Here is a 25444-nt window from a genome sequence, read left to right on the forward strand (position 1 = left end):
GTGGCTGTATTTCCTAAATGAAGGGAGATAATTGTGGTGAGTTTGGATTTGACGCCAAGTCCAATACCATGAACTTCTTCAACACCCTGTCAATAATCATGGGATTAATTTGGCTGGGAAAGACCAAATTCCCATTCCCCCAGCACTGCCAAGACCACCACAAACCCCTGTCCCTCAACACCACATCTCCAGGGCTTTGAAACCCATCCAGGGATGTGGCTTCCACCTCTACCCTGGGCAGCCTGGGCCAGGCCCTGACAACCTGCCCAGCACAGGGGACAATCCCTGCCCTGGTGCCACACTACCACTGGTACAAACCAGGACGCACCACATCATCCTCATGTCCAACCTCAGTCTCCCCTCTAGCCAGGCCAAAGCCATTCCCTCTCATCCCATCCCTCCATGTCCAAAGTCTCTCCCCACCTTTCCTGGAGCCCCTCCAGGCACTGGGCGGTGCTTTGGGGTCTCCCCTGGAGCCTCTCTCCTGTTCCCTGAACTGAGGTGGCCGCTGTCACCCCTGTGATGAGTTGCAGGCAGGACTCAGCCCGAGTAGTGCCGGGACGGGTCCGATACCGCCCCCGTCGAACCCGTGCGGTGAGGAGCGAGGGCGGGGCTGTCGAGCAGACGTCAAGGAGCGGCAGCACTAATGAGCGGCACCGCTAATGAGCAGCAGCGCTAATTGCCTTTCCCGCGGGGGCGGGCGGGGCGGGCCCGCTCTGTATAACGCGTCTCCGGCAACCGCGGCCACGTCACTTCCTGGGGAGCCGCCGGACACACGCGCGGGCCAGGTGGATTTGGTACGTGAGGTACCGCACGGAGCGGAGTCCGGTTCGAGGAGCCGATTACAGTGCGGGGCCGGTCCTGCCCCGGTTCAGTCCCGGTCCCTTTGCCCGGCGCTATGAGCGCGGAGCTGGACGGGGCGTGTCGGTGCACTCCTCCTCCTCCTCCTCTGGGTCACTGGGCTCGGCACCGGGACCAGGACCGGCCCCTCGGCCCGCTCTCGCCAACGTTCGGCGGCTGCACCAGGCGCTGACCGCGCTGCTGAGCGAGGCGGAGCGGGAGCGCTTCATCCTCTGCCTCAACGCCTACCACGGCCGCCGCAACGTCTTGCGACCTCGTCCGCTCCCTCCGCGCCCTCCTCGACGGCCCCCGCCGCCGGCAGCTGCTGCCGCTTGCTCCGCCTCGTCCTGCCGCGCTCCGACCAGCCCTCTTCGACCAGTACACAGCCGAGGGCCCTACCTGCAGCCCCCCTGCCCGCCCACCGCCCCCGCCGCCGCCCCGCCGTGGTCCCCGGGGAGTTGCGGCAGGTGACCCTGCGGCGGAGCAAAGCCCACGAAGGGTTGGGCTTCAGCATCCGTGGCGGGGCCGCGAGCACGGCGTCGGGATCTACGTATCCCTCGTGGAACCGGGTTCCTTGGCCGAGCGGAGGGCTTGAGGGTCGGCGACCAGATATTGGGGGTGAACGGAAGTCTTTGGACAGGGTGACCCACGCCGAGGCTGTCAAGGTAGGCAGCTCCGGGCTGGCTGCTCTCAACACGGACAGCCCCGTCCGCGGGCTCGCTTCATCTCCGCCGGCCGTGCGCGTCCGTCCGGTGCCCTCCCTGCGCCCCCCGTCCCGTTCCGCCCCTCCGGCGTTGCCTCGCTGCTCAGCCCCGATGCAGCCGCCGGGACGGTGCCCCCCGGGGCCCCCGTTCTGCGTGACGTGGAGGTGGAAAACCGGTGGCTCCGGGATTGTATCGGGACAGAGGGATCGGGGTCGTCCCGCCGGCGGACGGGCAGTAGCCGAACTGGGAGGTTCAGGGTGCCGGTACCGGGCCGTGGAGGAGGTGCGGGGCTCAGTCTGGCACAGTTCGCAGCTCTGAACGCGGCAACTTCGCCCTCTACGAGCCAAGCGATACTTTTTTTTTTTTTAGTATCATGTCTCTGAAACGTCGCGGTGCTGCTCGAGCCTCTCTTACAGCCGAGGAGGAAGGAGGCTCCTGGAAGTTGGGAATGGGCTTTGAGCCGGGCATGTAGTGTAGCCATTGTACCATGCTTGCACCTCCCCAGGGTGGGAGAAAATGAGGTAGGGGGAAGTAGAACACCCACCCGCGCCACCACACCCAGGGCTGGCGTTGTGCCCAAAGCAGGAGCAGATCCCAGAACCCTGGTCAGCAGAAGCACGTTACACAACTGAAGGCGTCCCCGGCTCTTCCCCGGCAGAACATTTCCATGCGTCCTGGGGACCTGTCCGTGCACAGAACAGGGCTGCTGTCCTTACAAGCTTTCATGTCAAACTAGGTGGGGAGCTCCAGAAACTTGAGGTTTTTCACGTGAATATACGGTTTTGGGGGATAAAGTCTGTGTTTGAGTGACCTACTTAATTCACAGAGATCGTCTTGTGGCTCAGCTCAGCAATCCCATGGCACAGTAATGCCACGCACAGACTGACAGGGCTGGAGAATCCACACCTAGGGCAGGGTTTTGTTAGGCAGTACATGGAGAGCCAGCGGATCTTGGGTTGACCACGGCTGCTTTGCAGCTGTTTGCGTGGCCTTAACTTTTTCCATAATAAGCTTAATCGACTTTGTTCACAGGCCTGGCTGCATGTTGGGTGACCGGTGCATTTCATCTTGCCCAGCGTTTGAACGGTGGCTTCACAACCTGTGTGCCCGCCCCTCCCTGCCTCTTTAAATCGTGGCCCCAGACTGGAAATAACTCCTCAGTAATCTTGAGAACAGAGAAAAAAATTCTGGGAATGCTTGGGTGTTTGGTTGTGGGGGTTTTTTGGGTGGGTTTTTTTTTTTTTAATCTAATGATAGGGAAAAGAACAGGGTAAGCTTTTGGAAGTTAGGCTGCAATTGTGTGCATAAGATTGGAAAGAACAAAAAAACCGAACAAACAGAAAACCCAAACCCCCAAAACAAACAAAAAACCGCAAACTAACACAAACCAATAAAACCCCAAAACAACAAGCAACAGCAACAGCAAACCATATTTTGGGCTGTGGTATTGGGCTGGGTAGAAAACCAAGTGTCAGGAATGCTGAGGTCTTTTAAGTGACTTCATCTCTTATTCAACCCACTCTGCTGGGTAATTCACATTATTTTTATTTGTGTCTTAACACAATGTACGTCATGTCTCACCACTATTAATATTGGGTGAAACAAAGTGCTTCCCGCACAGAAATAATTCCTGTAGGATGCAGTTTGCCAAGGGGATGCTCTGTGACAAGACCTGTGTTTTGTTTAATGTGATTGTGACAGGAGGGGAGAAGCTTAGAAATGGTCTGCTTGTGAGCTGAACTTCTGTAAATGAACAGTTTCATTATGTACCTGGCTGTGCTGGCATCTTCCAGAGCTCCTGCACCCTTGTGCTGTCTGGGGAAGGGTTTATGACCCCCAAAGCAATGCTTTGCTTGGGAAGAGCTGCAGAGTGATTGACAATACAGCTGTAATAGCTCCTTTGGAGTTTTTTAAAATTAAGCAAATGCTAATGTGCCCTTGCCTGTTGCACTGGGGAGGGGGCAAATGAAAAGAAGATGGCATTCAGTGACGCTGAAGGGCATTCTTTGAACTGTTTAAGTTGCAAACATCTCAGCCTAATGTTTTGGACACTGTGCAGGGTGTCAGAGCTTCAGGGACAAGAGGTGGTGATATGCAGGGTGGCTTCACCTGTGTTCTTTGCTTCCTCCTGAAACCCAGGTTCTCTGGCTCAGTCTTGACACATGAACAGCTCTACACAGGACTCTGGCTGTGGTCTGTCCTCTCTAGCAGAGCAAACTCCATTCTGTCCTGATGTCCCGGTTTTCATCCTGGAATTGTGTTACACAGGCTTGGATACAGAGCAGGGGGGGAATGGCTGGGCAGGAAGAGGGCTTTCTTCACACAGAACCACCCTGTGTAGCTCTATCTCCCAAGTGCTGTCTCCTTTAGATGAGTAGATGTGGTGAAGCTGTCTGATCAAACACAGCTCCCGTTCTGTGGGCACAGAGACATTCTGGTTTCTCATCTGCCTGAGAAGGAGCACGTCCCACTGCTGCTCTGCCATCTTGACTATCCTGCAGCAAGAAAACTGTCTGCCTGGGACGGCTTATTATTCAGACTATGCAGAATGTGTTGTTGTGGGAGAAGCTGTCAAAGCTTGCTGTTCAGGGTACAGGACGATTGCAGAGATCAGGAAGGCTCTTCCCACTGCTGACCTCCTCCCAGGCATATTGCCTCTTTCTGGGGTGAGCATAACAAACTTACTGAACCAGAAATAAACTTTCTATCATGGTGCTTGGGGCTGCTCAGCTCAGTGTTCATGCAGTATTACATTTGCTCACAGGATTGTGGTAGATCAGTTGCCTGGCCATGCAGGAAGATCCTGCAGCTCCAGCACTCCTTTCTAGGAGAGAGACACTGTCCTGTGGAACAGGAGCAATTTCTGTCTTCTGCCTTCTGTTTCCAGGTGTTGCTGCAGAACCAGGGTGTACCAGAAGTGGAATCATGGCACCAAATGGAAACAGCCACGAAAGTGGGTAAAGACAAGCAATGAGGCTAAACTTAGTCCCAGCTGAAAACTGTCCAGTGGCCTATGACTAGAGCAAGGTGGTTTGTAGGGATTTTGGTGTAAATTAGATAAAGTAGAATTCTGACTTAAATGACAAGATTACCCAAGCACTCCAAATCAATTCACTTAATGAATGGCGTCTTAACCTTTATGTGAGCAGCAGAGCTTTATGCCTTGTCTGCTTCGTCGCTCTGTTTCATCCAAATCAAAATTTAAATGACTCCATCACAATTACAGCTCTATCATTCCAGCATTCAAGAGTGCACTTAGCAAAAGATCACTGTAATTTTAAATTATGGTGTAGGTGAGGAAGTTTGTATTGTCTGTCGTATTTTTAGAGCTTGCTTGGCTTCCATTCAGCCTGGGCTGTGGAGTACACACAGTTGATACTGTAGTAATCATGATAAAGTTTGTATTGATAAGCTGTAATGTTTTGTTGAGAGTGATTAAAATTGAGGTTTGCAACTGGAAACGTTTACACAGGGAGGCTATTTCTCCTCTAGATCTGCATTAAACTTTGCCCTCCTGTTCTTCCCCGCCCTTCACTTGTGTTGCTTTGCAGTAGGTTTTTATGTCTTTAAATCATTTAGGGGGAAAGGGAGAAGAGAAGAGTGTGAAGTATCCGTTGATTTCAGTGGAGCATTCCGACTGAGGATTTGGCTTAATGAGCTCAAAAAGAGCTGCCTGCCCTGATTCCCCCACTGCTCTATTGTTCATGCTGACATCTGGGTAAATCTGGAAGAGCTTGATCCCAATCACTAAAACCAAATTGTGCACATCAGCCTTGGGGGATGTGGGATTCTTTCATCATGGTATAAATCTGTAGTAGCTTTGCCCAAGTCAGTGGACTCACATTGGGTTATTCTGAAGGAACTGGGGTGGTTCAGGTCCCATTTCATGGCTTTGGAGGGGAGCTGTGCGGTTTTGCTGGCAGGTGTGGGATTGGCAGGGGGGAGGCTTGTGGTTGAGGCATATCTGTTATGGACAAGGCAAAGGTCTCTGAACAAGATACTGTGGCTCTGCTGGAAATTCCTCCTGCTGCAGCCCTGCTTAGGCAGAGGTTTTCTACTCCAGCCTTTCATCACCTGCCCTGAGAGTGTCAAATGGCACTTAAAAATAATTAAAGATTAAAATTTCTCTTAATCTTCCTATTCATTCTGACTCCAATGGCGAAACAAGGTGATCTTCTTTGTGGTGGACCAGTGGATATTTCACCATGGGGGTTAGGAAGGTCTCGCAGTTCTGCTTGTGCCCTGGGCTCGTTGTGATGCTGCTGAGAATTGACAGAGGAGTTTGTGTAGCCCTGACCTCAGAAGCATCTGTATACAGCAAATTTACTTCTCCAGGCAGCTACAAGAAGGCAAAATCTACATTCATTTGTATTCTGTGATGCCCATTAATTATTATACGATTATCAGGAAGTGTGCTTAATTTGTCTGTATAGTTGGTAATCACCTACTGTGCTGTACGGCAACTGTAAGCAGCTCTCAAGGAGGTGAGTGGCAGCTTGGCTTCTCTGGTTGGTTTTTAACCCTTCCAGGTACTTGGAGTTGTGATCCATCACACAGAGGCATGATTAGAAGGAATGGGGAGTGGAAGCAATAAATGGATCCTCTGGGTTCTGTAAAGGTACCGGACTGTTCCTTTAAATACCTGTGTGTTTGGTGCTGTCTCTGTATTTTTAGAAGTCAACACAAGTTAGAAACCTGTCCCCTCCCAGGGTTCTCAGATAGTTGAAGCATGGGAAGAAGGATGTGACTAGCATCTACCTCAGTAGAGTGGTAAACTATTCCTTGGTCTCTGGGTCTGCTGAAAAACAAACCTTAAACAATCCTAAAGAACAGCACCCAAAAAGCACCTACAGCTTAAAATGTAGGCACTGTGCAATGCCAAGGCTTCTGCTCGACCTCTCTGTCCTGCAGACAGTTTCCATTTTGACTTCTGGAGCCAACTGAGCTGAGAAGGAGAGGGTGGGGAGTGTAATGTCTTCAGAATCTCCCTCTAATTAAAAGGGGAAGGCAAGGAAGTCACCCTTGGACTTGCGAGGTGCCTGCAGTGTAATTGTTTTAATGCTCCTGGAGGGGAAGAGCTGTCTTAGGCACAGGTCATAGTACTAGCAAGTGATGTTCTTGGTTTCACAGGGCAGATTCTGGTGGTGTGAGGTGGAGCAGGCTGGAGCCATGGATCTCACCTGGGTGCTGAGGACACTTGTGCGCTGCCAGTGATGCTGCGGTGGTCACTGTGAGCTAATCTGAGCTGATCAAGTTAATATCACATGTAACTTGGACCCACAGAGAGCATCTGCAGGAATGTGGTTCAGCTGTTGCTCTGCAGTTAGGAATAGGTTATATTTGCTGCTTTGGCCACTAATTTCCTCAGTGGGCAAGTTACTCAGTCATCTGTTCCCCTACAATATGCCCAGAAAATCACAAGCAGCCTTGATGAAATCAAATGTCATTGTACTGATATGGAAGATTAGAATGGAGTCCTTAATCTCTCACCATCATGCAAGGATGATAGTACTTGCCATGGCTGGTGCTTGTTCATCAGGGTTAGTGTTGTTAGGGCATCTTTGAGTTCTTGGAGCATAAATATTATTTAGGTGGCTCCTTGTAAATAAGCAGTTTTGCCCCCAGAGAGAAACTGATAAGGTGACGCAAAGGATAAAACCCTGTATTTCCTCCCAGTGCCTATTAAAGAAAACAAAAGCCATTAGTGCAGCATGGTGGTGAGCTAAATATCTTTTACTCCATTCCTCTGTCCTCAGGGAAGATGGTGGATTTTTTGACACCTTTCTCAATGCTGTCTCTGCTCAGAGAATTATTTGTCTCTAAATCCCCCTTGGCTAAACTGACAAAATATCTGCTAAAATGATCTGCTTAGTTTCTTCTGACTGGGTGCTCTGTGAATTCTCTCCATCACGGGATGCCAAGTGTTTCAGTAAATACAGGTGAAGCAGGGACCTGGGCAGCCCTGAGGAGCTCTGTTCCTGCCAGCTTCTTGTTGCTGGCTCAGATTCAGTTTCTGAGCCTCTTTGGAGTGGGATATGCTGGCAGGGAGGCTGGAAGAGCTTCTGCTTTCTGCAAGTGCTGATGGGGGTGCCCTTGGTGCTTATTCAAGTGTCTTGCTTGTCTTCCCCCCAACCAATTCTTTCAGAGTTAGTTTTTCCACCAAGAAACTAACCCTCATGTTCCCCCCCACATGAGGTTTCCCTCATGTACCCCCCACCCAAACAGCTTTTTTCCAGGCTTGCACTGAAATAAAGCATTTTCTGCTAATTTTAAAATTGTTCTGGACTTCTCTGAGGGATACACAGGGCAGTGACAAGCTTTGAAGGGATGGGTGGTGACCAAACTGTTGTCTTGAAGCAGGGATGGGGAGTGTCAGCCATGGAGGGGTTGGGGAGAACTGGAGCTAAGATTTCATTTGGCTTTTCCAGGTGAGAGGAACATGGGCTTCCTGATGCCTTGAGGCTAAATATGTGCAATCACCATTATTATGCATCAATTTGCATTTATTTGCATAAGTAGCACTACTTAAAAGCCAAGCTGCTGTCACCTTTGCCTTGGGAAAGCAAGAGAGATTGGACTGTGCCTCCCTCAATTCCCATTCCCATTCATCTCCCTGACAAAGGCCATTTCTCACCCTCCATCTCCCTGTGCTCTTACCCTCTGCTTTCCCCTCTGCCTCCTCTTAACCCAGCACTCCATCTGGAGTGTCTCTGCTTCACTTTATCCCTCTTCCTGGCTATTCCTGTCACCTCCTGCCTCCAGCACCTTCTGATACCGTTTTGCCTGGTTCCTGCCTGCCCCAGCAGCACGTCCTGACCAGGCAGGGATGAGATGTTTGCAAACCAGAGTCTCCTGGTTCCTCTACACAGAAGCAGTTCCCTGGGCTTTATCAGGCAAGATAGGGAGGGGATGCACTTGATCTAAAGCATCTTTTTAATAGCTCCAGCCTGGGGTACGGGACAGTCTCTCCCTGCACATTTGTACAGCATTTGGCAAACTTGGTCTTGACCAAGGTGTGTAGTAGGAGCTGTAGTAGCCTTACTGTTGTCCTGCTTGCAGTGGGTCCTTGGAATGAGCCTTTAGGGGCAGGCAAGTGATGCCTCTGCCTCCTGTCTTCTGCTCTGTCCTTTCTGCTGGCCAAGGGACCTCTTCAGCTGATGCAATCCATCTCCCTGTAAAAAGCCTCCCAGTCCTTTGCAGCCTCATCCCCTCCACAGCAGGCACAGGACCTTCATCATTCCCACTGTCATTGGGATGGTTTTCTTTAGTCTAGCTGGGCCTGCAAGCTAAAACTACCCGGGTGCAGCAGGAGCACCCCAGGACAGGGCAGGAGACAGTGGTCAGACAAACTTCAGCAAATTGCTCCCTCCATGGTGCTGTAAAAGCTCCATCTGCCTCCCTCCTGTGGTATCTTCACATTTCCCCTTTGCAGCTTGTTTTTTCAAGTTCTGTACCTTTTTTTTTTTTCTTTTTTTGGGTGTTGGGGAGGATTTGGTGCAAAATTGCCTGGTACTTGGATGGTTGAGAACCTCTGGGCTGACCTTTGGAACTCGCAAATGGAAGCCAGCACTTCTAATGGGTGCCCATTATCCTGAGCAGCCCAAAGAGCCAAAGCAGCTCTGGCCAGGCTGTTTATTGCTGGAAGAAAGCAGCTTTTCTCTGCAGCCAGGAGGAGGGTGGCTGATGGTTAATGCTGCTTGTATCAAACTGCGATCTACCCACTAAAGGGATGAATGGGAATGGATTGCTCACTTCATTAGCCACCAAGGTAACCGAGTGGGCTGCGTCCCTCCCAGTCCAGACTTAATTCAGTCTGCCAGAAGAATACTGGTGGTTAATTGCTGGTGATTTCTGACATGTCTTCCCACCCGGGGCAGTTTTTGGAAGGCCAGGAAGATGCTTTTACACAGCCTTCAGGCATTCAGCACCCCCAAAGAAGTGGAAAGAAGAAGAAGGGGAAAATTCTGTAGGCCAGAGTAATGCGAAATGTGCCGAGCAGGAGCATCCTGGCTCAGGGGGTTTCAGGCAGGGTTGTGGCAAAGAATGTGCTGCATTATGTTGAGTTTTGTGGGGTTTTTTTAACTTCATTTTTTAAAAGGTAATAACTCTAGGTACACAAGACCTGTTTTTCCTTTTTCTGATGATTTTAAGCAATCTGCTTCACACACGAGGGACTTGATAGATAATTGAATAGCATTTTGTTAGGGGATCAGTGGAACCAGTCTTCCCTTCTCCCTGGCACTTGTTTCCTCCAATAATGTTTCTAGGCAATTGGCGACTGTTTCCCTGCTAAGTATTTTGGCACTGTTCCTCAGAATCAACTAATTTCTCTCCTTAATCTTTTCTTCTAGCAGGTGTGCTTGCACACTGTGGTGCCAGCATTAAACCTTTCATGCCACAGTCTTCAAGCACATTACAGATGGGGCAAAGCCAAATTTTATCTGAGTCTGAAGTGAAACACAGCAGCATTGAAAAACAACGTGTAGCAAGTCCCTGGAATGGCTTGAGAAAGGAAATGGAGATTTACTCTGTGCCGCTTGATGCTGCAGAGGGGATTAAGGAGGTGGAATTCTTTTATTTAATGGTCCACTGCAAATGGGTTTGGTTCAGAATACCTGTCAAATAACACATTTTCCCAAAGAGTTTGCTGGATGAGTTATGCTGTTGGGGTTTTTGTGGTGGTATCTCTGCAATCAGTGGACACAAGACAACTGGAGTGCCCACGGGCTGAGGTCAGTGCTTCACCAGCTGTACCATGGCTGAGCTGCATGGATGGTCCCACTCTGCCTCACAGCAGTTGGGTTAAGTCCTTTGTGGGTGCCACTGCCCTCCCCCGCCCAGAAGGTGCAGTCTGTGTCCTGTAGTGCATGTCTGGCTTGGAGGCCAGCAGAGCTGTGTCCTGAAGGGCTCCAGAGCAGGGAAGTCCCCTGGTGTCTGCCACAACAGTCCTGCCATAGGCATTGGGGATGTGTTAGGGGAGAATCCCTGTGCTGGGCAGGAAACTGCTTCATGTGCTGAGTCCTTGAGAAGCCTCAGTACAGACAAGGAACTACACAGAGGGTCACCAGCCTGCCTGCTGCTTCATTACCTTCTGCTGGCAGACACTTGTCACCAGCAACATCCTGATGGGCACCACCAGCTTCTCTCCAGTCCCTCCTCTCATCTCTCCTCTTGTTCTGAGGAGCCTTGGCCCAGCTTGCGGGCAGACAGCTGCTCTCCTTGCCTCCCAGCTCTCTGCTGTCATCTTCATGCATAAAACATGTCCCTGTTGACTGAGATCCCATCTCCTGGTGGCCTTGTCAAGGGAGCTGCAAGGGGACATTAGAAGTCTCTTGTAAATCTCTGGCCTTTCATCCCTGGAAACTTTCTTGTGCCTCCAATGAGTGGTTCTGCTGCTGGTCCTGCTCTTCCAGGGGATGACATTCAGCTGAGGCAGGAGGGGAGCAGCCAGGGCTCTGTGAGCTCCTGACCTTCAGCAGCAACCACTGTCCCAGCCTCAGGGCATGCTCTGAACCCTCCTGGGGTTCCTGTCTGTGCTTGCTCATGTCTCCTGTGCCTGGCATCTCTCCTGTATTCTAAAAACCCCAGAGGGGTTCTAAAAACCCCAGGGTGGATCCCCCACCCTGCCAGGTGGATGCTCTGTGGTTATTTCTGGGGGGGCTGTACCCATCTCATGGAGGTCAGACCATGTTGGTAGCTCTGGAGTGGATAAGAAACCTCCCTGCCACCCACCCCCAGCTCATTGCTGTGGAGCTCAGATCCCCCTGAGCCTGTCTGCATGAGAGCTGTGATGGGGCTGTGGGTTGGGAAGCTGTGCCCTGGAAGCATGGGTGGACCCCTGGGCAGCAGCTTCAGAGAGCTCCATCATCCCAGTGAGACTTGGGCTGATGTTGGCATGAGAAGAGTAAGGTGAGGGACCTCTCCCCATCTGCCAGCCAGGCTGGGCTCAAGGGATGGAGGAGGTTGTGGCAGGAGATGTGTTTTAGGGACCTGGGGAGCTAAGGGCATGAGGATTTGGAGCTAGCAAGGAGCCCAAGATGTTGGAAGTGCTCTGCAGTTGTTCTGATGGGGCTGTTGGTTTCACAGTCCTTGTTTAAGCTCTCCAGGCATGTGATGACCTTGGGAGCATGCGACTCATTTGTGGCCAAATTGCTGTACAAGATGGAGATGCTGAAGTGGGAATTGGTGAGCCTGGATTCTCTGGAGTTCTGGCAGGGAGGGACAGGAGTGTCGCCAGGTCAGAGCTGGGATTCAGCCAGCCTAGTATTCCTGATGATGTTACTCTTTACCAAATTGCTTCTGGGTTTAGTTCTTCCTGATCACAAGCTTTGCTCAGCAGCTTCTGTGCTCTGTGGAGAGAGGAGACCTTGCAGGAGGAGCTCGTCAGAAGGGTGTATGTATGGAAACCACAATGCAAAATACCTCTTCTGTGAGAGCAGATCCAGAGTATTGATGTTCCTGAGGGCTCAGCACTTACAGCTGTCCCCAGGGAGAACACCTATACATTAATTTAGGTATACTGTGCTTCTTGCAGTGGAAGCTGAAGGAAAGGAGCAGAGGAGCAATTGCAGATGCTGCTGGTCAGGAAAGAAGAGAAAAACTCTTCCCCAGCTTTTTATATAGCTCAGCCACTCAGCTGGTGGTTGCAGCTTTTGAGCTCTTTCAGTCTCAAGGAGAAGCAAAGAAAGCCCCATCACCCTGGAGTCCCAAAGCAGGCTGTCCTCCCCCCTCCATGGGCACTGACTCCCTCCTCTCCTGCCTTTGTCTTCCAGGTCCTGAAAGGCTGCAAGAAGCTGAACTTGTCAGTCCACTCAGTGGGTCGCATCCCAGGGGGCTATGTCACCAACCACATCTACACCTGGGTGGACCCCCAGGGCCGCAGTGTGTCCCCCCCCGTGGGGCTGCCCCACCACCAGCACAGCTCCCTCCGCAAGGACAGTGAGAAGAGGAGCCACCTCCAGCTCCTGCAAGAGGGGGATGAGAAAAAGGTGAGCAAAAGGCATCAGCCCCATGTTGTGTTCAGGAGGATTTGTGGATTTGGAGAGCTGGATCTCAGAGTGTGTTACTGCCCTTGATCTTGTATTTCAGATCTTTCCTCAGGTGTTTCCCTGAGGCTTTCTTGGGTCTTCTGGCAGTTTTGTCTAAGTGGAAAAAAAACAACACCCAACACAAAATAAATCAGTTTTTCTCTTCTAAAAATGCTATAGAATAAAAGGGATGATTTTCCTTTTCTGGAGAGAACCCTGGGCAGTGCTGTGCAGAAAGCCCTGGGCAGTGAAGAAGGAGCAGGGAAGGGAAGAGTCTTCATAGGGGTACCCAGGGGAGTTGGTGGGTCTGGCTAGTGCTGGCCACTGCAGCAGGACCTGGATCTGGGGCCTGTGACAGAAAGGAAAGCATCTCAGCAAGTAATTTCCAGCCCTCTTACTATGAGCCTGTCCTCCTCTGAAACAGGCATGATTGGAAGTGAAGCCACCAGAGATGTTCAGGCTGCAATATCTGATTTGGGGGATTTAGTGTTTCTTGTCCTTCACACTCCCCATGCCCAAGCAGATCTGGAGATTTGTAGGAGCAGAGAAACAGTGCCCAGGTGCCCTTGCAGACTCTGTTCCCTCTCTTGGTGGTGATGGATGGGGGACCCTGTTCGTCCAGTACAAGCAGGACATGGTGTTGCCCCACCAGAGTTTGTGGAATTTCCAGGTCGTGTCATGCAAGTGAGTGAGGCACTTGCTTCCCAAAATCACAGAGTTGCTTGGAGCCTCAACAATATTTCCATCCTCTTGCCTTGAGGTTGCTGTGGCTTTCCCCAGCACTTTGATTGTGTGCCCCAGATGTCCTCAGCTCCACCTGGAAAGGCTGCAGAGGGATCAGTAAAGCAGAGGAAAAAAAAAAAAAAGTCTAGAGAGCAAAGGAGTTTGCTGATGAAATATTCATGTGGGCCACCAGGGAGAAGGGCCTGTTATTTTTACTTCTAGGAGAAGAGAAAAGCTGCTAACTTGCTGGTGTCCCCCACCCCCTACCACTCAGTGTCACCTTGATACAGCTGGCAGACACTCTGTGAAGCTGTGGGTAGAAGATGTTTCTCTGCACATCATTCCTTTACTCCTTGCTGTGTACCAACATGAAATACATAAAACCCTGCAGATGTGTGCATCCTGAGCCCTGTGTGGCCCGAGGCACCCCCTTCCATCACTCCCTGGGGAAATGCATGTGTAATTTCAGGTGCCTTAGCTGTCTCTGGACAGCTTGGCTGCTTCATGGGCTTTTTTTTCAAAGCTCCCTCCTCTGCTGCCCAGGGAGGTGATGGAGCCACCATCCCTGGGTGTGTTTCAGGGTCATTCAGATGTGGTGTTGGGGGATGTGGTTTAGGGGAGAACTCTGTAGATAGGGATGATGGTTGGACTCGATCCCAAGGGTCTTTTCCAACCTGAAAGATTCTATGATTCTGGTCCTGAGCACCTCAGGGCTGGTTCTCAGGGGGTTGCAGAAGAAAATGAATCCAACTGAACTTTTCAAGTTAAGACAGCTTTAATTACCATAGTTTAATCTGCTTTGGAAGGGAATGAAGCCAAGCTGAATGAAAGCCGCGTTGAACTTTCAAGAGCATCCATGAGTGAGCAGAGCCTGACCTGGTGGTAGATTTGAGAGGGGTTATTTGGTGTGAGTGCCTGTGCCATTTGTCTGAACGTGCTTCAGGGCATCCATTAGCCCAGTGACTTTGTCCTGACTTACTGTACACCACTGAGGGATGAAAACACACCCCAGAACATGGAAACAGCCTGCCTCTGGTTTTTTCTTTTCTTTCCCAACAATTTGTATATGTACCTATATATATATTTAACTGCTCCAAGTGGAGATATTCTGTTCATAAATATCATGCAAATAAATGGGACATATCCCTGGTTAATTCAGCCCAGTCAACCAGAATTGCCAGGTACCCCCGAGGGCTATCTGATTTCTGGATTGTTTTACATTCCGAGGGAAGGGCTGGGGTTTAGTTGGGCGGTGTGTGTTCCCCCCCCCATTTCTCTCTCCTAATTCTAATCGATCTCAATGGCCTGGAATACATATGCAAAAGCTTTCAAACAAGCCCTGGTCAGGGGAAGTCCATCGGAGATCCAGGTTGTGAACGATCCGGGTTGTTAATGCCTTGGTAGAGCTCAGCAAGCCTGGAGTCCAGGTGATGTTTCCAGCTTTTGGAAGGTTTAATTCAAGGTGGGTGGAAGCGCCCTCCATCCATCAGGCAACAAGAGGTACCCTGTGTGGCTGCCTTTCCCACCAGCACCTCTGCTCTGGATGCTGACAGAGTTGAACAAGTTTGCTGATCTGCAGGCAGGAGCATTCATTACCTGAAGGCTGGAAACAGAACCCGGCGGGGCTGGGATCGTGTAACCGAACCGGCTGGAGGAGGAGGGACCTGGCTGTGGGTGTGATGGAGGTGTGTGGGATAGGTGTGTTTCCTGCAGGAAGGGCAGCCCTCCCCGGAGTTATAATCAGTGGATTCAGTCTTTCTCAGGGTGAAGCAGACAGTAATAATGGTGGTCAGCAACAAGCCCTGCATTTGGGCTTGCACTAGTGCAAAGTTCTGGTGAAATGTTCCCAGAGCTGCCCATCTCCATGACAGGGACAGGAGCAGCTCACAGCCCCCCAGAACCACCCAGCAGGGATGTAACCTTACTGGAAAGATGGGACCTGTGGTCACCCTGTGCTTCAGAGCAGGTCTGAGTTTTATAAAAGTCCAGGGCTAAGTCCTTCAGACTTCACAACAGCAAGGACCATTTGTGCTGGGAACTGTCATTGATGTACTTCTGGGATCAACAGCTTATTTCATTAAAAGCACTTCAGAAACCATAAGGCAGCAAAAACTGATCTGGGAGGAAGATGAACTCTGCAAAATGCTCTGGAAGTGTCGGGCTGCTAATTCACTGAGAAATGCCATTTCATCAGCTGAAGCATTGCTCTGATTTGCTTATTGTCAGGGGAGTGGCTCACTCCTTTAAACTTTTGGTGCAGCAGAAGAAAAAAATAGATGTCAAGAGGGGAGTGTGAATGTCTCTTTGCCTTCAGGCAGTTCTGTATTAAAAAGTAGCTGTAATTATTATGAAAATAGAAGAAAATGAGATATCTGTGATAACATTGAATGGCTTGAATGTTTGCAACGATAAGGGTAAGTACGTGAGCATGAAGATAAGAGATGCAGGGGAGATAAGGATTTCTTTGTTAGATTGTAATCACATTTACAGTGTGTAGTGGTACAGCTCCCCACACCTCTCCCTGTTTGCTTGTTCTGACCTTGCTGGGATTTGCTTTGATTTGCAGACTTTACAGGCTACTTGGGGGTCTATTCCCTGCTTGCTTGCAGGCTTGCTGTGGTGACTGGAGTATGTGACCTGAGCCACTGGACCCCCAGTTCCCTGGGATTGAAAGCATCCTTTTGCCTTGGGCAGTCTGTAGTCCCAGCAGGCTTGCCCCAAAATGTCCCTTGGGTCAGACCCCAGCTCACCTTACCCCGTGAGCATTCTGAGCTGTGAGCATCACCCAGGTCTGCAGGATGCCAGGCACAAGGCTTCCTTGGTGAGAAGGAGCCCTGCAAGGGGCTCCTGAAGTGTTGTTTTGTGTGTTTGATAGCAGTAATGGCACGGAGATAGCTGCCAGCATTGAGTGAAGCCTTCTCAGCTGCTCAGGCAGCTGTTGTGCTGAATGGTACTGATGCAGAGCAATTCTTGTCTGAAAGTGCGTTTTCTAATGGTAAAATTCAATCTGTCAACAGGTAATTTCATAAACCCAAGAGAAAGGAAATCCCATACAAGAACTGACGGGGAGCAAAAGCCTTGCTGCTGGTGGTGTATTTTTTCCTTCCTTTCCTGCTCCAGGAGGCAGCAGGTGTTTCAGCATTACAATTAAGATGAAAATTAGGGCCTTGATGTTCCAAATGCTTCTGAGTTGGCAGACACAGGAGTAGCCTGGGGCTGGACACAGCCTTGGTGCAGTGGAAGGGAGAAGATGGGGATTGCAGCACCTGTGCTGCCACAGGCTGGGGAATGACTGGCCCTTCCCAGCAAGGGGCAGGGGAGTTACTTTGCTTGGATGTCCTCAGTTTCCCTCCCAGAACAGTTGTTCTGCAGAGCCTTGCTTGCTGTCCCTGGTTTAGAATGGTGTTAAGAGAACTCTGCATTTAGCAGCTTGGAGTGATCCTGGCTCTCCCTGATGCTCTGAGCTTCAGCCTGGCAGCAGAACAGGGGGAATGTTGGGGAGGGAGGAAACATCAAGCAGAAATGTAAGCAAAATGCACTCTTCTGGGACAAGACTGGCACAGAAGTGTTAATCGTGTGTACAAATATGCTTACCCTGAATGGAAAAGCCCAAGGAGAAGAACTTGGTCCAGGAAGCAGTCAGGATCAAATCACAGTGTTGGGAACCACTGGAAACCCCATCCTGGTCAGAGTGGAGGTGGTTAAGTCCCTCCTTGGACAGCACAGATTGGCTTCTGCTTCACCCTCATCCCACAGGCTCCCTTCTGACCTACAGCCATGCCTTCAGGAGGATGTTTGGGGTGCTTGGGGCAGTGCCAACCCAAGCCCAGGGCCAGCCTCTGGAGGCAGGATGCTCTCGAGGAGCTGTGCAGAACAGTTTCCCTAAGCCCTGAACACGGGGTGACTCAGCTTTGGCTTCATCCTGGCAATCAGCTTCCCTGGCTTTGGCTCCTGAATGCTTTTTCCCTGCTCCTCCTTCCTCTCTCCCCAACCTGATCGCGCTGAGCTCCCTGCCTGCCAGCACTCCCCTGACTCCTCAGCTCTTCCCTCCCTCTGCAGGGTGGCAACAAACACAAAGCTCCCCCCGGGATGGTTTTTCCTACGACCCCCACTGCTGCCTCCAGGCTCTGTTGCCGTTTCCCTAGGCTTTATTTGAAGAGGAATTAATTGATGAAGAAATGCAGCAACCATCCAACTTCCCGGCATTGCCAGCAGCGACAGATTTTTAAGTGATGCTTGGGGCTTGTTGGTTTTGGGTTTTGTTTTGGTTTTGGTTTGGTTTTTTTCCTCTGCATCTGGGGAGCTGCAGGAAGATCTTTCAGAACTGTCTTGCTGGGGGCTGTGTTTGTTGCTTTCTGCTTCTTCAAGGCTCGGTTTGCCTGGGACCTGTGTAAACCAAGCAGCTCACACAGCAGCACCTCGGGTTTATATGAAGAGGGGAGTATCTCTTACTCGATCTGCCGATACCGGGGTGGGGTGAGCATCTTCTCAGCTTACCAGCCCGTCGAGATAGTGTTAAAGGGGACTGGAAATGCCTTGATACGGAACTACCCCTGGGGCTGGGAGCTCCAGTGAAGGGCTGGCTTCTAGATTTGCTGTTTAGAGATTCATACAGAGGGGATGCTGCCATTACCAGTCTGTTTGGACCCTGATCTGTGGTTACATGTACTTTGCTGTGTTTCTACTACTTGTGTTTTCACCACAGTTGGGGAATTTTTGAAAGCTGTGGCCCCGGTGTGGTGGGGAATTAGAGTAGAAGGGAAACCCTGAGTCATAGAATTTTCAGGGTTGGAAGGGACCTTTCAGATCCAGTTCCAAGCCCCCTTGCCATGGGCAGGGACACCTCCCACCAGATCAGGTTGCTCAGAGCCCCATCCAGCCTGGCCTTAAAAACTTCCAGGGACAGGGCAGTGAAGTGTTCTATAAAGTAATAAATTTATGTCTAGAGTGATCAAACTGCCCTTGATTTTGACAGCTGTGTGGCTACAATGCCCACTCTCTAGCCTGAAGCATGAAGGTCCTTTTATGGTTCCTTTATAATGCTTCAATCCCAGAACTGTTTCCAGCACTTTAAAGCAGGGGAACAACTAACCCAGGCAAGGTGGGTTTTGTGCAGCCCCAGCCAAGGATGCTGGCACAGGGAGTTATACGCTGTGCTGCTCACCCTTCCCGTGGTGCAGCCCTTCCTGGGGTGTGAGGGCAGCAGGACCCCTCTGCTGGCACCATGGCCGTGGGGTCACCTAAAACACACAGGTGATGAGGCATTAATGCAGTCATCAGCCAGCTGTGGTACCAGTATAAAAAAGCAGGAGCTGTTTTGGCATCCGTGCCTTAAAGTATAAAATTTTGCTGTCCTTAGCTAGGTTTATGTCCTGCTGCTGATCCTGTCTTGCTGCTGCATGGCCACCAAGATAGAAAATGGGTTTTCAATAGCAGCCTCTCTAAAGCTGGGCTGAATTCCCTGCGTGGTGCTGTGTCCTCTAGAAAGGCAGGTTAATTAGGGACTTGAAGCTGGGAAGGACTTTTCCATCCAAGGAAACATTCAACCTTTTGATTTGACTGCCATGAGTTTAAAATGTAAAAGCCATTCACAGAGAGTCTGTTTCTGGTAGTTTCTATCAGTGTGAAACACATTTTGACTTTTTCTCACTTGTTTTTATTCCTGCTGTCTGGGGTTTTTTTGAGAATTTACTTAAAACCTGGGACAAAAGCAAAAGAAAAAAAGCCAAAACAGAAACCTGGAGTTGTTAATTTAGAAAATATCGTGCAGTGAGTGAACAAAGGCCATTTTAAATTGAGAGTCCTCAAGGGAGCTAAACACAGGCTTGCTCCTTCACACTGAATTCTCACCTGAATGTGGCTGTGCATCAGTCCCTCTGAGTAGGAGAGGCTGGAAGAAGGTAGATGGGAAGCTTGGCTGATAGCTTTGCCCCACCTTGCAAAACCAGCCCCGTGGCCAGCTGTCCAGGTAGAGATCTGGGGAAAATATTCAGCATCTGTTGCAGTGTGTGCTGGCCATTCTGGGCAGGATAGATGGAAAATCTGTCCTAGCATTGTTAATGAGATCTAATTAGGCATGTGACTGTCCTGAGGAGTCCTGAGTGCCTTCTGTGCTCTGGTCCTGCAAAGCTGTCTGCACAGAGCAGTGGCTGCTGCAGGGGTGATGGGTGGGCAGGGGAGGGGGGCCAGGAGAAACCAGGGCTGTGTTGGGGTCTTCCCCCACTTGTATCCTGTGCCTTTATGGTGTTTGTTGTTTCTTCTCTGTACAGGTAAAGGAGCCCTGGCAGTCACCTCTGCATAGGAGAAGGGCAGAGGACTGGAGCTGGGCTGTTTCCCAGTCTGGTGGATGTGATAATTGCTGTGTAATGATATGTTTGCACAGGGCACTGGCAGGCAGAGGGGAAATTTGCAGCCAGTGCTGACTGGCACTGCTCCATCAGTGCCCATGGGGCTTTTTGGGGGGAGATTTCTCTCTGTTGAGCATCTACCCCTGAGATGCACCTGTAAATGGACAGAGCTGACAATGTCCCTGCTGGGTACAGCTACCCCATGTCCCAGCTGGCTGTGTGTTCTGTCTCTCCTTTCACCTGCATTTTTCCCTCGTGTTTCTGGGGATGTCAGAACAGGAACCAAAAGTCACCTTTGATGCTGCTTTGTCCCCCCTGTTATACCTGTGGCTGGTGTCCTGGGAGGTGCAGGGAGCCTCAGCAGCCTGTCCTTCAGCCAAGGAGCCAAACAGCAGCTCTGCCTGGACCCTGAGGGTATTTGCCATAAACTGGAATGAAACTGCTTTTTCAGTTGATGGTTTTAACTGCTAATGCAGGAGAAGGGTAAGGGCAGTGTCCAGCAGAACTCTGACATCCCCTTTTCTGGCTGGCACCTTGGCAGGAGTCCAGCCCACAGAAGGGTCTCTCAGCCTTTGCCTAAGCTGTCTCACCTTTCCTGAGGCTCAAGACCTCTCCTGAAATAACGTTGCTTGCTCCACTTGAGGCATTAATCTCCTTCTGTGCCAGTGCTTCTGGATTTGTCACCTGGAATCCTGCATGTCATCTCTTCTTTCTCTCTTCATCCAAGTTTTCCTTTCAAAGAGCCACACTTCCACACCCTCTCATTGTGATCTGCTTTCTCCCTCCACTTGAGCCCCTAAATTATTAAAGTTATTGAAAAACAGGGAAAACCAACACAAACCAAAAGCATGGATGTTGCATGTTTGCCATGCTTTGCTGGAGATGCCCCCCTTGGGAGATGTGCCCTGTTTGCCCCCTCCCCATGTCTGTGGTTTGTTGTGCTGAGGGTGCACAGGGCATTGTCCACCCTGCAGGCGTGTGCCCTGAAGCATCCTTTGATCCCCAGCCAGCTCTGTTCACCAGGGCACAGGGAGATGGACAAGCCTGGGAAACCACAGGAGCACCTAAACCTGCTCTGGTTCTTTTGCTGCAGTGGGGAGGGGGTGTCAGTGGGTCCAGGCTCTGTCTGGCTGTCCAGAGGAACCAGCAGAAGGTTTTTTTTTCCCAGGGTGTGCGTCAGTCCCTGGGGAACTGATGGGAGAGGGCATCAAAAGGGGCTTTGTCCCAGCATGTGTGCTGCTCCCTGGGGAGCCAGGGGCAGAGCTGGTGGCACCAGGGGGGACATGGTTGCTGTCAGAAGTGTGGAGCTGACCGCTGGTTTTGGGCAGTGCTCAGACAGAAATGATTGTTCCTCTGCAGGTGAACCTGGTCCTGAATGAAGGGAAATCCCTGGGCCTCATGATCCGAGGAGGGGCAGAATATTCCCTGGGCATCTACATCACCGGTGTGGATAAAGGCTCCGAGGCTGAGAGCACTGGCTTGAAGGTAAGAGTGACCCCAGAGCTGGCTGGGGTGGGGGTTAGGGCTTCATGTGCTGCTGCTGTGGGGCCAGGCCAGCACAGAACTGCTGCTGTTCCTGCCCCTGGCCAAGAGGAGCTCTCAGGGAAGAGCTGAGCATTGCATTTCTGGGAATGGATTTTCAGGACAGGTCCTTCAGAGAATTTGGATGTTAAACCTGGAGGGAGGAAGGTGGTGTTGCAGAGGAAAAATGCAGCCTTACAACTTCTGGAGGAGGTTGGGTTTGATTTCTGCCTTAGTGCACCCAGACAATTGCTTTCTTCCCTTGGAAATGGCCCAGGGATGTGTTGGTGTAGATAATGGAAGAGTACAGCTGATCTGGCAGGTGAAGGGTCACTTTCACTTCCCTGAGCTGGCAAAGAGCTTGCTATTAAAGATCCTGGTCCTGTGCCCTCTCCCTGCATCTTGTACCCAAGCCCATTCTGATTGAGCTGGTGTTTTGCACAAGGTGCTCTTTGCCTTTGCAGGGAAGGTGTTGAGAGGAGACCAGGCTGGGTCCCTCCTGCAGCACTGACATGCTCATGGGTCATGTCTTAACAAGCAGGAACAGCAGAAAACCCTTGGGAATAGAGCTGAGCTATCAGCAGCCTCATTTGGTGTGACCCATCAGGCTCCCTCTGTAGTCAAACGTGTTCCCATAGGATGCTCTGGGGTTTGGCTGAGCCCTTCTGTGGCTGCTCTGGTCCAGAGTTGGCTACAATTTTGCTGCAGACCTTTTGTAAAGCAAGATACATCTCACCCCACACATCACCTCTTAGCTCCTCCAGCCTTCCTGCTGCTCCAGGTCTCAGAACAGGATGGGACCATCTGCTTGTTCATCAGTCCAGGGTCCTGGTGAGGGGCAGTGGGAACAGTGCTCTGGGATGTGAGGATTTCAATACAGAATAAGAAGCAGAGGACAGCTTGTTTCTTCCTAAGAGAGATGGAAAAAAAAGGGAGGGCTGGCTTGAGCTGCCCTGGGTGTGACACGAGTGACTTTGCTGAGTCACAGGACCTGCCACCTGAAGCTTTCCTGTGGCCCCAGTGCCTGCTGACCCTGTGCCAGAGTGTCAGACTCCATCTCATCAGCACCAGAAGCCTAGAAGATAAAAAAGCAGGGGAAGAAAGCAAAAGCTGCATTGTTTTCCTGAGGTTCTTTTCTGTTTGTTTCGTGTTCAATGTTGCTCCAAATCCCTCTCCTTGCTGCACAGGGAAAATTGCTGCTTTTCCTGGCTCAGCCCACCCACTGATGTGCTCAGCATGGAGAATGTCACACTGCCCACCTGCACACTTAGAAGTCACAACATAACACAGGGCTTTATCCCCCCACCTCTGATCTCTTGCCTGCCAGCAGAGCAAGAAAATAACCACATGCAGGCACAAGCACATGGAGCTTTGTGTGCTGCTCCTCCCCAGCCCTACCAAGCCAGGTCCCCATGCTGTGGCAATTGTTTGCACACCAGAGCCTCTGCTTATTGATTCTTTTCATCCCTTTCTTCACTGTTGTGTTTTCTAGCAACTGATTTGGACGTGCCTGCAGGACGATGCTTTTCAGAATGCCAGGCTGGAGGTGGTTGCAGAGAGGCACAGGCACTTCCCACCCTGACTTGTGTATGCTGTAGGTCATGAATTGATTACTTCTTGGAGGTCTGGAGATAAGAAAAGGCCTTTTATGTTCTGCTGGTAGACATGGTCAGGTGTTGGTTGCATCCTCCAGGTGGTGCTGGAAGGGATGTGACACCATGAGGAAGGAAGAACTGATGGGTAAATGTGGTTTCCAGATAATTCTTTGCTCTCTGAAATAGAAAGGTTGTGGATTTGTTCAGTGTGGGCTCAACCCAGCCTTGCTGGGATGGGGAGGATGTATATGCACTGAATACTTCCGTGAGTTTTGCTGCTTTCACTGAATTTGTTGGCAGAATGAACTCAAGCAGTTCTGGTAGACTTTTTATTTTAGGGAAAGCCTTCTTGCACCAATGGCACCAGATTAAAATTTTAAGTAAAATGTTTTGCGTTTCTCTTAAATCTCAATTGAAGGACAAACAACGTGGTGTTGAAAGCCAATCACTACCAAGGAAGCCTCTTCAGGCCCAAAAACCAAGCTGGTTTTTGCTTGCTACAGAAAGGATGGGTTATGGTCCTGGGAAGTGGGTCCCAGAGCAGATCCATCCCTGCTGATGCTGGTTTGGTTCCCACCATTCACTCTGCTTCTCCTGGCTCCACGGCCACGAAGCAGAGAGCAGGCTGGATGGCTGCAGCCAGCCAGTAATGAAATATTCATGGCCTTGGCCTTGGCCTTCTTCATGTTTATTCATTCCTGAAACTTCTGACAACGTGGTCTTCAGGCATATTTTAAAATATGCTGCCCTGATATAAGTTTTCAGGCTGAAAAAGCAGAGGTTAGCAGTGGTCTGGGAAGGAGGGACGTAAGCCCATCTTGTTTGTTTGCTTCTCCTGTCCTTCCTGCCTCCTGCCTGATGTTTGCAGTGATGCTGAACAGGAGCTGAGCTTGTTCTGCTGGCATTTGTGACTCTGTTCATCCTGATTTCTTCCTTGTTCATTTATTTCTGCTGGTGTATTTTGTCAAGATTTTTTTCTTAAGCCATTTCCCTACCACCACCACCTCTCCTTGACCTTTACATCAGAAATAGCAGATTTCAGGTAGCTTGGTTGGAACAAACAACTCAATCTTGAGTTCCCAGCACAAAGGGTGAGATAAAAAGAGGCTATCACAATCTCTGTGTATCCATATGTGGGAGAAGGAGAGAAAAACAGGGACTATAAATAGAGAGAGGTGAATGGTTTTACATCATCAGTGGCAGTCATGAAGCTGCATCTTGAAAACTGGGCTTGTATTTTGAGGTCTGCACGTAGACAAAGATGCTGAGAAAGAGAAGATAAAAAATAGCTTTGTGACTGCCTGAGAGTCTTGGGAATAAGCTGTACTGTGAGAAATTCAATGAGGAGATGAGTGGTCATGGTAGACAAGATGCAACCTTTCCACTGGAGTGGTCCTTCAAACAATGTCACCTTCATGGGGGCAGACAGCTTCAACTGCTTCTCTTCTGAGAGACTTCCAGCAACCTCCCTGCAGCAGTGCTGGAACCACTGCCTCCCTCCTTGGATGCTTTCGTTCCCAGCCTGTGTCTGCTTTGTTCCCTGTATTTGTATTACAAGGTGCTTGGGGAAAAGATCATGTTTGCAGACAGCACTTGGTCACCACTGTCCCCTTGCCTTGCTCCCAAATCTGTCTCCGATCCTTCCAACAGGCTGTGTTGGGCTCTGATTTGTTTTTCTCCTGGGGAAGCTGAGTATCTCTTTATTTTTCTACAAGTCTTCATTTGATTATTTCCAAAGCAATTTATACTTTCTTCCTGCTCATATTTGTAATTTCTGGAGGTCTGTTTTTGGTAATTATTTGTGCTAGAGTGGTATCTACTTCTCCTGTAGTGGTATCCACGAATGTAATTTAACCTCTCCCAGCACATTAGGGGCATTAAATAAGATCAGTGCTGGTGCCAAACCATTTGGCATCCTATTAGCCCTGTTATTCCCAGCTCAATTTGGTGTCATTTAACATTAACTCATGTTTAAAATCTTTCGCCTATTTTTCTGTCTGTGTGACTGAATTTCTCCCAGAGCCAATTCTGATTATTTTTAAGAGACTTTAGGTGCTCAGAACCCTTGTCTTAATTCCATCAAGTTTCTCTCCACTGCATCTCTTTTTCCCATGTTATTCTCTCTGTCTCTAGAAGGAAGAGCCAAACTTCTCATCCAGGTGTGTTCTTTCTGAACTCTGCTTCTGATCTGCAGTCTGTCCCCTTTTGCACATTTGTGTTCAGCCCCCGCATTTCTGGGTGGATTTTTCCCTAGAAAATGAGAATAATCCCATTTTCAGAAGTGGTCGGGTACTCAGCACATCCTGTTGTGTGCACCCACCATTCCCTGACCCCAACTGAAAATTTGATCCTAAAGTATCCAGAGCAAGAATTTCTCTGTGTTTTATTACAACTTTTCTTTGTGTGTGCATCTTATTATATTGCTGCTTTTACTCTGTGCTGGTTTGGAGCTACTAATACAGCAAATAATTTGCCAGGGTCAACATTTGTTTTCATCAATGGTTCTTTTGCATCTCTGCAGCCTTCTGTTACCTTCCCAGTTGTCCTTAACTTTCAGGGGGAGGAGGAGTGTGAAAATAACCACACCACAATTGTATCTATGTTAATTAGCAAAAAATCCTTTCCAGCTCTAATAGGAGCCTATCATCAAGACAGGCTGATTTGCAGGTATTTGTTCACCAGTTCCC

At 50.1% G+C, this 25444-nt stretch overlaps 1 protein-coding gene across 1 annotated transcript in view; it reads left to right on the plus strand.

The window, feature by feature from the left end:
* The first annotated feature begins 898 nt into the window (after positions 1-898).
* WHRN (whirlin) overlaps positions 899-25444 on the plus strand; it is a 35417-nt gene continuing 10871 nt past the window's right edge. The window contains 11 exon segments of the mRNA XM_030461264.1: positions 899-916; positions 919-1110; positions 1112-1171; positions 1173-1203; positions 1206-1234; positions 1236-1367; positions 1370-1421; positions 1424-1462; positions 1465-1505; positions 12317-12532; positions 21001-21126. Coding sequence (XP_030317124.1) covers positions 899-916; positions 919-1110; positions 1112-1171; positions 1173-1203; positions 1206-1234; positions 1236-1367; positions 1370-1421; positions 1424-1462; positions 1465-1505; positions 12317-12532; positions 21001-21126 — 936 coding nt within the window.

Source organism: Calypte anna, chromosome 17 (genome assembly GCF_003957555.1).
Source record: "Calypte anna isolate BGI_N300 chromosome 17, bCalAnn1_v1.p, whole genome shotgun sequence".
Lineage (NCBI taxonomy): Eukaryota > Metazoa > Chordata > Aves > Apodiformes > Trochilidae > Calypte > Calypte anna.